Source organism: Gymnogyps californianus, unplaced genomic scaffold, assembly GCF_018139145.2.
Source record: "Gymnogyps californianus isolate 813 unplaced genomic scaffold, ASM1813914v2 HiC_scaffold_110, whole genome shotgun sequence".
NCBI lineage: Eukaryota > Metazoa > Chordata > Aves > Accipitriformes > Cathartidae > Gymnogyps > Gymnogyps californianus.
Genome location: NW_026113991.1, coordinates 154147 through 165169, shown reverse-complemented (window position 1 = coordinate 165169; position 11023 = coordinate 154147). Strand labels below are relative to the sequence as shown.

The 11023-nt window shown below is 49.8% G+C and overlaps 1 protein-coding gene across 2 annotated transcripts in view; it reads left to right on the top strand.

Moving 5' to 3' along the window:
- Window positions 1–1727: 1727 nt before the first annotated feature.
- LOC127027961 (protein patched homolog 1-like) overlaps window positions 1728–11023 on the top strand; it is a 91371-nt gene continuing 82075 nt past the window's right edge. For both annotated transcript variants that reach the window (XM_050913805.1, XM_050913804.1), the window contains exons 1-2: window positions 1728–1928; window positions 3572–3764. In XM_050913805.1, the coding sequence (XP_050769762.1) occupies window positions 1728–1928; window positions 3572–3764 (394 nt within the window). The remainder of the gene's footprint in view (window positions 1929–3571; window positions 3765–11023) is intronic.

Below are 11023 nucleotides of genomic sequence, written 5' to 3'. Positions count from 1 at the left end.
TTGTACAGATAGAGCAAGCAGGCTTGCATACCAGAGATGAGCAAGTCTGCGTACCAAGGACAAGTAGGCCTACATACCAAAGATTAGCAAGTAACAATACGTGATAAAAGGGCAAGATGTTCCTCAATATCGGTATTGTACCCCCTGGCTCCGCTGACTGAATTACAAAATGAGCCAAACCCGGAGAAGTCCTTCATAACTAGGGGAAAGGTAAAAGTGGCAGGGGGAAGCACGACCACCGACTCAATTCAAGACCGAAGAAACCTGACCCCCCACACCCGTAAGGAGCATGCGTGCTAATCTACATCGCAAGCGGAGTTAATTTAAATACGACTGACCAGTAATGAATGAAATGTTTATCACTAGCCAATGAGTATAAACTTAGGCGTGTTTTTACTAATTGTTACTAATTAGATAACTGGATATAAACCCTGTAATTTTTGTATGCGGCATGCACATTAGGTGGAGTGATCCCCCGTGCATCCAGCGCTGTAATAAAGAGAATGCCTGCTTCTTAATGCTACATCGGTGTTAAGAGGTTTATTCCCGATTTCGGTGACACTCCCAGTATTTGTTGCAGCTTGAGGCCAAGGTGCCCCTAAAAGGATTTTCTTTTAAGGGCTTTAGAAATCGTTTAATGCTGCTTTCCTCCCGTTTCCCCTCTCTTTTTTTAAAAGAAAAAAAAAATCTATATATGGATCGCGAGAAAGTTCTGGGCATGTATTTGTCTAAAAGCATCCCGAACGAAAAAAAACTCTTGAAAAGAAAATGAAGAAAGGAGGGGAGGCATTCCTTAATGGAAGTATTGCATGCAAAGAAGGCTGGATCTCTTTAAGGCTCCCCTTGAAGCTGGCGATGCACACACAAGGGTTGCCTGCCTGGGTGGTCTCTACTTTGGTGAGCTGTTGCTAAGCAGCTAATAATAGTCATGTTTGCTGAGTAATTTCTACCCTCCTCGAGCCAATCCGCCTCGTAGAAACCCAAGCCATCTGACAGCCCCAGGGGCGGGCTTTCAGCTCTTTTTTTCCCTCCCTCTCTCTCTCACTCCCCCCCTTCCACCCCTCCTCCTCTTTATCCAAATGGAGAGAGTCCTTTTTTTCTTCTTCACCTCATCTTTTGAGCCGAGGGGCTCCAGCTCGGTCCTGCCGCACACACGCCGGGAAATAGCGCCAGGCAGCCGTCCGCCCGCCGCCGCGGGGCAGAGCGCGGAGCCTCGCCGGCCCTGCGGCTTGCGGGTAGCACCCCGGCGCTGAGGCAGCGCGGCGAGACAGCGCAGCATTAGCCGCAGCCCGCCGTGCTGCTGCCGCGCCGCCGCGGACAGCGGCTTCCCGGAGGCAGCGGCAGCTGGAGGAAGCGTTTTCAACGGGAGCGGAGGAAAGCGCGGCGGCAACCGGGGGGGGGGGCGGGGGGTCGCGTCTGCCCACCCACCCTCCCTGGGTGCGGGGAGCAGCCGCCAGCACCTCGGGGACCGCACGCGATGTGGCAATGGGAGGCGCGGGGTGCGACTCGGCAGGAGCGGCCGCGGCGGCAGCCACCGCCCAACGCCCCGCGTGAAGTGGCCGCGCAGCGGCGGCGGCGGCAGCAGCAGCCCGCGGTCTGCAGCGCCGCCAGCCCCCCGCGGGCCCCGCCGCACTCCGCGGGCCACTACCAGGCTCCGGGCCCTGCCGCAGCGGCGGCAGCAGCAGCACCAAAGGCAACTCCCTCACCCCGCCGGCAGCGGCGGCAACATGGCCTCAGTCGTTAACGTGTTGGAGCCGGAGACGAGCAGCGGTGCGGGGGGCGGCGGCCACCCTGGCCGGGCGGCGAGGAGCGATAGCGGGAGGCGGCGAAGGACCGGAGGGAACCAGTGCTCCGCGGCGCCCGACCGGGAGTATCTGCAGCGACCAAGCTACTGCGATGCGGCTTTCGCCTTGGAGCAGATCTCAAAGGTGCATTCAATCTCTCAGACTTTTTTCAGAGATATAGATACATGCTAGTACTATTATTATGGGGAAGGTGTTTTCTCGTGGGGGGTGGAAGGAGGAGATGGAAATGAAACAGCCACCAATAAAATGCTGGGGAAAAAGAGAGGGACGTCTGTGACTAGTGCGGGAGAGAGTGCTCTCCTTCCCTTCCTTCTTGCATATGCTTTCCCTGGTGTGTGTTTGTGCTGCGGAGTGCTCCTCTAGTTAAATTTCCCAGAGGCAGTTTCACCTCCCTCCCGGCCTCCCCCGGGTAGTTTGTGGCCCGCTCTCGCTTTTCCTCTCCCCTCTCCGCTTCCTTTGCTTCTCTCTATTCCCTCGTAGCACTCTGCAACTTCATTAACACCGGTCTCTAACCGGAAAAGGGGAGAAAATGAGCGGCTGCTTTCTTGGCAAAAAGTTGTGCTTTTGCGAAGTTCTCCACCGAGTGCCGAAAACGCAACTACCCTCAGAGAGGGGTTCTCATAGCAGAGAAAGTTTGTAACGTTTACCCCAGTGTTCAGAGGAAAAGTGAAAGTTGTAAATAAATTACTACCTTAAATTTTCTGTGCAGGTCGTACTGAGTCCTCTCGGCTCACTGGCTTTATTGTTAGCGTGGAAACGCCGGAGGTGCAGGAGCGCGCTGGAAGCCCGACTCGGGGAGGGGAAGGGGAATGGTCCCAACCGCTAACGTCTGCGAACCAAAAAATGTTCAAAATAAACAACCTCGAGAGACAATGCCATTCTGCAAAGAGCATTTAATTTCATGGAGCAGATTTCTAGGCTTTGTTAAAAGGGGAAAAGGCAAAATAATCCATGTGGCTGCCCTCTTCTGTTCACAAATATTGTCGTAATTTACAGATGGCTGCTCTGCTTCCTAATTCAGATCACACAGCGTCTCCAAACTCTATGGAAATTAATTTCTTATGATCTTACAGCACTGCTCACCACGTGGATCATGCATTTACTGCAAAGTTGTGCTAAGGGCTGGGAATGGGAGAAATGGCAACAAATTCCTACAAAGTAGTTTTTCTTCACCATCGACTTCCCCCCCACCTCACCCTCCCCGCCATCAGCCCTTTAGAGGTCTAATGAGAACAGGAAAGGGGACTTTTTTTTTTTTCTTGACATGCCTGTTGAGATTCATTGACATAGGTTATTTCTCCCCTAGAGCCATGAATCTTGCCAGCATGAATGAGTGTGTTGCAACCTGAACTGGTAGCAGTGACTTGAGTGCAAGACAGTGATGGGCAGCTTAGGCAGGGAGCAGGCACACGCACACTGTCTTGTTTATACGGATTTCAAGCAGTGATGGAATACCAAACCTGTGTGGTGGTTTTGCAATAGAACGTTTACTAGCAGGTACACATCTTGGCCTACAGGAATACTTAATGGTGGTTGCAAGCTGCTCAGCTGAGCCATGGGGTGAAGGCCCTTCACGAAGGACAGCATTACTGTCCTTACTCCAAGGGACACTGTGAGGATATGAGTATTTATGTATAAATAACTGTTCTGCTTGTGTTAGTGCTTGGAGAGGGGCTTTCCCCATATGCCCTCTTAGAATAAGTGTGCCTTGCCTGTGTCAGTGTCTGCCCCAGCCTCTTAACTACTAACCTTTCCTTGCCTTGTAGGGGAAAGCTACTGGAAGAAAAGCACCGCTGTGGCTGAGAGCAAAGTTTCAGAGACTATTATTTAAACTGGGCTGTTACATTCAAAAAAACTGTGGAAAGTTTTTGGTTGTTGGCCTTCTCGTATTTGGGGCTTTCGCTGTAGGATTAAGGGCAGCAAATCTTGAAACCAACGTGGAGGAGCTGTGGGTGGAAGGTAAGTTTGAGATCCCTTTTTTTCTGATGCCATCCCTCCCCACGTTGCCCCTTCCACCTCAGGAGCTGGATAAAAAGAGCTTGAGTGTCTGAGACTTTAAGAGTGTGTGCATGCATGCGTGTGTATACATATGTATATAATAGACCTTTTTCATGCTGAGGAGGGCCTGCTGACTGTTTGGGGGCTGGGCTGGTGGCCAGAGGAAGCCTACAAAGTGTTGGCTGTGCCCAGCGCTGTGGTGTTTTGCAGGGCTCTGTGAGGCTGGTGAACACGAGAGAGTGTATAGGTTGGGAAGGGGCGGGCAGCAGGGCACGTGGCTCCGGGCGGCACATACCACTTCACCACCCACGGAGGGCTGCAAGACAGTGGACTGTGCACTCTGGGTGAGTGCCTGGCCTTGTGCCCAGTTGTATCGCTTGTCCACCCTCCATCTCCTTTCTCCGGACAGGAGGGCTGCTGGCAGCGGTGTCTTTCTGGCCCCGCTGCCAGAGACGGGAGGCTGCGCTGCAAGGAGGCCCCCCCTTCGCCATTTTGGGAGTGCATGTGCACGTGGTAGGCCATGAGGAGCACGGCCTAGAGGGGTGGGTGCCTGTGTGTGGTCCTGGTTTTTTTGGACAGCTTTCAACTGTGGGGGAGAAACATTTGTCTCAAGGTTTAAAAAAAAAAAAAAAAAAAAAAAAAAAGACTGCTGAAGTGAAGCCCGGCCCGGCCTGGCCTGCCCAGAGGCTGTGGCCAGGCAGCCGGGTGTGGGGTGGCCGTGGGCACTGCCCTAGGCCAGAGGGGAAGATGTCTTCCAAAACCAGCCAAAAGGCTCACCCGTGTTGCCTTTGTGTTGGTAAGCACCAGTGTAGGAAGGTTGCTTTGGTAAAGGAGAAGAAATTGTATTGGGAGGCTGGGGGTTTGTGTGCTTCCTTTAGAAATAGCCCCACCCCAGCATGCAGGTGGGGGAATGTGAAGCGGCTGCTTCCCTTGAGGGCCTGGAGGCAGTCAGCATCACTGCCCTCGGGCCTGCTCAGGGTTGCTCTAGTCTGAGAGGCATGACTCCAGGTTGTAATTTTTTCTTTTCAAGGAGAAAATATTATTTACTTAGCATCAGATTCCCTCTTTAGCTGTGTTGATGTAAAACCAGACTGACTTTGTTGACAGTGGTAGTTACTCTGGATTTATGTCAAAGTAGCTTGCAGCAGAATTTGGCTTATAAAAGTTAATACAGAAAACTGCATAAGTAATCATTAGTAAATACCTCTGTGTGTGTGTGTGTTGAGAATTTAGTGCTGAGTGCAAACAAAGTTACCAGCTATTATCAAGGTGGTCTGTCTTGCCCTGTGGATGAGTTATAGCATATAGGACCAGATTTTATCTTTGCAGATGACAGCCATATTGGTGTCAGGATGAAGTTCATGGATCAATTAGTGAGTATTGTTCTTTCTATTTTGAAAAATAATGTGCTACTAATTGAACTTTTTTGGTACATGCAGTTGAGGAACCCAAAATACGATGAAATCAGCCCCCACAGCCCAGAAAAATAGAGCAGACACTGCAGGATCCCACCCATAGGCAGAGATGTACATTCAGAATCTGTTCTGGTCATTAGGTGCTGTGCACCTTAATTACTAATGCAAACAGTTGTGAACATTCTTTTCTCCTCAACATTTTTTTCTTAATTCCTTGTGAGATTGTTGTGGCAAAGTTTCTTTTGTCAATTTTTGCTCTTACTTTTTTGTCTCTGCCTTTTTATAAGTGTTTGGTAAATAATGTTTGATTGCGGTCCCACCTAGCACTCATCCCTGAGGTTTATTATCCTGATATTACTGGGGTTTACTTACTAGGAAGGGTAGTCCCATCTTATGCCACCTGCTTCTCCTGACAGTTTAATAAAAGAAACTGCTTGCTGATGACACCTGTGTGACTGGCCCAGCAGTAAAAATGCAATTCTCAAGGAGAAATCACAGAATGGTTGAGGTTGGAAGGGATCTCTGTAGGTCATATGGTCCAACCCCCCCTGCTCAAGCAGGGCCACCTAGAGCCAGTTGCCCATGACCATGTCCAGACAGCTTTTGAATATCTCCAAGAAGGGAGATTCCACAACCTCCCTGGGCAACCTGTTCTGGTGCTCAGTCACCCTCACAGTGAAAAAGTGTTTCCTGATGTTCAGACGGAACCTCCTGTGCTTCAGTTTGTGCCCATTGCCTCTGGTTCTGTCACTGGGCACCACTGAAAAGAGCCTGACTGTCGTCTTTGCACCCTCTCTTCAGGTATTTATATACATTGATGAGATCCCCCTTGAGCCTTCTCTTCTCTGGGCTGAATAGTCCCAGCTCTCTCAGTCTTTCCTTGTATGTGAGATGATCCAGTCAGTCCCTTAATCATCTTCATGGCCCTTTACTGAACCCTCTCCAGTATGTCCATGTCTCTTGTACTGGGGAGCCCAGAACTGGACACAGTACTCCAGGTGTGGCCTCACCAGTGTTGAATAAAGGGGAAGGGTTACCTCCATTGACCTGCAGTTGGAACCTGCTGTGTACAACACAGGGCAGTCCATGATCTCCTACAGAGGTCACCCCTGCAGCACACCCCACCACCCCCCTCACCAAACCCCTGCCAATTATTTCAATGCAGCTATTACATTCTAAATCACTGATAGGTCTCTGTCAAGTTTCATCTTGACAGGTATCCATGTCACTGCTCAGGGTTGATGCTCATTGCTGAAAAGCTCATGCATCAAAAGAATAACTTAAGTATTTAAAATTCCTCTTTCATCTTTAAGAGTTTCAACTCTGTGAAAATCTAGTTTAGTCTAGAATAGTGCGACTATTCTTCGGTCACTGAGAAGGTAAAGGGTGAAACCTGAACTCATTGAAAGCAGTGGCAGAACTTGGAATTACTTTAGTGTAGCCAGGCCTTCACCCAGTGTCCTGGTTTCGGCTGGGACGGAGTTAACTTTCTTTTTAGTAGCTGGTACAGTGCTGTGTTTTGGATTTAGTGTGAGAATGATGTTGATAACACTCTGAGGTTTTAGTTGTTGCTAAGTAGGGCTTATCTTAAGCCAAGGACTTTTCAGTTTCCCATGCTCTGCCAGCAAGCAGGTGTGCAAGAAGCTGGGAGGGAGCATAGCCGGGGCAGCTGACCTGAACTAGCCAAAGGGGTATTCCATACCATGGAACATCATGCCCAGTATATAAACAGGGGGGAGTTGGCCGGGAGGCACGGATCGTGGCTCGGGAACTAACTGGGCATCGGTCAGCGGGTGGTGAGCAATTGCATTGTGCATCACTGGTTTTTTCCTCCCCCCCCCCTTCCTTTTTTTGTTATATTCCTTTTCATTACTATCATTATTATATTTCATTATTACTATTGTTAGTATTATATTTTACTTTAGTTATTAAACTGTTCTTATCTCAACCCACGAGTTTTACTTTTTTTTCCCTTTGCTTTCCTCCTCCTCACCCCACTGGGAGGGGGAGGGGGAAACGGCTGCGTGGTGCTGAGTTGCTGACTGGGGTTAAACCACGACAGCCTTTTTGGCGCCCAACGTGGGGCACGAAGGGTTGAGATAACGATGGATCTGATCAGAGTGTGTTAAAACAAACTTGTTATAAGTATTCATTGTAATGGTTTGATAGTTACTGGTTACAATGTGGGTTTGTTTGCTCTCAAAGTTGGTGTTGTGGTTCTTGAAGTTGCGTTATGTAATGTCCTACTTGCAGTATATGCTCCCTGTTGTGCTGTTTATCATCTGTGGGAACCAGGCTAGAGTTATCATGTTGTTGTTGTTGTACTTTGTAACACTGGTTTATGATATGATAGAAGTGCAGGCCGTGAAACTAATCGGGTGTTTGTACTCGGCATTGTTGTCACCTCTGTACTTTGGGAGCTGCCTATGGGAGACTATTAATAATTGTACCTTTTACCTTTTCTCCTCTGGGAACCAATCTATGGAGGAGAGATCTATGTACTTCGGGTGCTATCTCCTAGAGAATATTAATAACTGCACTTTCTACCTTTTCTCCTCGGGGAGCCAACCTACTGGGGAGACATCTTCCCCCATCTTCCCTTTCTCTGCCAGGTTAATTGCAATAGCATTGAAGGAGTTTGTAAATTTTGAATATCCTTGGGATGTTGAACTCAGCATGGTCCTATTGCTAGGAATCAGCCTGTTCCTGAATGTGATTCAGATCTTGCCTAGGGTTAAACAACTATTTAAAAAATACCACCCAGAGATCAGCTCCCACGACTGCGGCTACTCAAACCCCAGCGACAGGCACTGCGGCTACTCAAACCCCAGCGACAGGCACTGCGGCTACTCAAACCCCAGCGACAGGCACTGCGGCTACTCAAACCCCAGCGACAGGCACTGCGGCTACTCAAACCCAGCGACAGGCACTGCGGCTACTCAAACCCCAGCGACAGGCACTGCGGCTACTCAAACCCCAGCGACAGGCACTGCGGCTACTCAAACCCCAGCGACAGGCACTGCGGCTACTCAAACCCCAGCGACAGGCACTGCGGCTACTCTAATCCCTATGACAAGCACTGCGGCTACTCTAATCCCTATGACAAGCACTGTGGCAACTCAAACCTTGGCGATGGATGATGCAGCTGAACTAGAGGATCAACCGGTGCCAATATCAATTGCCCCTATACAGAAGAGGAAATATAAAAAAAAAATCAGTTCGCTTAGCGAAGGATGAAGGTGAAGCAGGGTCATCACGAGAACAGGAGGAAGAGGCAGAACCGGAGATAATCACCCGATCCCTATCCCCGAGGGAGCTGCGAGATATGCAAAAAGACTTCAGCCATCATCCAAGCGAACACATTATCACCTGGCTGCTCCGATGCTGGGATAATGGGGCAAGTAGCTTGGAATTAGAGGGTAAGGAAGCCAAGCAATTGGGATCCCTTTCTAGGGAAGGGGGCATTGACAAGGCGATTGGAAAAAAGACACAAGCCCTCAGCCTCTGGAGGTGACTTCTATCGGGCGTGAGGGCAAGGTACCCCTTCAAGGAAGATGTTGTATGTCACCCAGGCAAGTGGACCACCATGGAGAGAGGTATCCAGTACCTGAGGGAATTAGCCGTGCGGGAGATGGTTTATTATGACCCAGACAATGGGCGGTTACCCACAGATCCAGATGAAGTCCAATGTGCACGACCCATGTGGCGGAAGTTTGTACGAAGCGCACCATCATCATATGCCAATGCATTAGCAGTAATGGACTGGAAAGACGAGGAGGGACCAACAGTAGATGAATTGGCTCGCCGACTTTGGCAATACGAAGAAAGTCTCACTTCCTCCCTCATCGTGGCTGTGGAGAAACTGCCAGACATACTAGCCGAGAAATGGTCCTGAGAGTTCCAGCGATTTTAGGATAAGTCTGGCTGCCCACCTGTACGGACCAATACCTCAGCTATTAGGAGAAGGTATTCTTCTGGGCAAGAGAGAGGAGAGAGAAGGTATATGCCATGGGGTACCCTGTGGTTTTACCTGCTTGACCACGGAGAGGACATGAGGAAGTGGGATGGAAAACCTACCTCGGTCCTAGATGCACAGGTACATGAATTGCAAGGAAAAACAATCACAAATGAGGGTTCTTCCAGGAAAATGGTTGCTTCAGCCTCCAGTGAGCACTGCGAGCGGTGTGGCCGACAGAGTGGAAGGGCTGATCTTACTCCTGATCCTATGAGAAGGAATTCTAATCCATTTTTGCAACAAGTGAGTGGAGAATCCTATGACCAGGACTAGAGGGGCCCTGCCTCCAGCCAGGTGGAGGAGAGGGACAACCGGGTTTACTGGACTGTGTGGATTCGATGGCCTGGCTCATCAGATCCACAGGAGTATAAGGCTCTAGTGGACACCGGTGCACAGTGTACCCTAATGCCATCAAGCTATAAAGGGGCAGAACCCATTTGTATTTCTGGGGTGACAGGGGGATCCCAACAGCTAACTGTATTGGAGGCTGAAATAAGCCTAACTGGGAATGAGTGGCAAAAACACCCCATTGTGACTGGCCCAGAGGCTCTATGCATTCTTGGCATAGATTATCTCAGGAGAGGGTATTTCAAGGACCCAAAGGGGTACCGGTGGGCTTTTGGTATAGCTGCCTTGGAGACAGAGGGAATTGAACAGTTGTCCACCTTGCCCGGTCTCTCTGAGGACCCTTCGGTTGTGGGGTTGCTGAGGGTCGAAGAACAACAGGTGCCGATCGCTACCACAAGGGTGCACCGGTGGCAATATCGCACCAACCGAGACTCCCTGATTCCCATCCATAAGCTGATTCGTCGACTGGAAAGCCAAGGAGTGATCAGCAGGACTCGCTCACCCTTTAACAGCCCCATTTGGCCAGTGCAAAAGTCTAATGGAGAATGGAGACTAACAGTAGACTATCGTGGCCTGAATGAAGTCACACCACTGCTGAGTGCTGCTGTGCCAGACATGCTAGAACTTCAATATGAACTGGAGTCAAAAGCAGCCAAGTGGTATGCCACAACTGATATCGCTAATGTGTTTTTCTCAATCCCTTTGGCAGCAGAGTGTCAGCCACAGTTTGCTTTCACTTGGAGGGGCGTCCAGTACACCTGGAATCGACTGCCCCAGGGGTGGAAACACAGCCCCACCATTTGCCATGGACTAATCCAGACTGCACTAGAAAAAGGTGGAGCTCCAGAACACCTGCAGTACATTGATGACATCATCGTATGGGGCAACACAGCAGAAGAAGTTTTTGAGAAAGGGGAGAAAATAATCCAAATCCTTCTGAAAGCCGGTTTTGCCATAAAACAGAGTAAGGTGAAGGGACCTGCACAGGAGATTCAGTCTTTAGGAATAAAATGGCAAGATGGACGTCGTCACATCCCAATGGTTGTGATCAACAAAATAGCAGCTATGTCTCCACCAACTAGTAAACAGGAAACGCAAGCTTTCTTAGGTGTTGTAGGTTTTTGGAGAATGCATATTCCAAATTATAGTCTGATTGTAAGCCCTCTCTATCAAGTGACCCGGAAGAGGAACGATTTTAAATGGGGCCCTGAGCAACAACAAGCCTTTGAACAGATTAAACAGGAGATAGTTCATGCAGTAGCCCTTGGGCCAGTCCGGGCAGGACCAGATGTTCAAAATGTGCTGTACACCGCAGCTGGGGAGGGTGGCCCTACCTGGAGTCTCTGGCAGAAAGCACCCGGGGAGACCCGAGGTCGACCTCTAGGGTTTTGGAGTCGGGGATATCGAGGATCTGAGGCCCGCTATACTCCACCTGAAAAGGA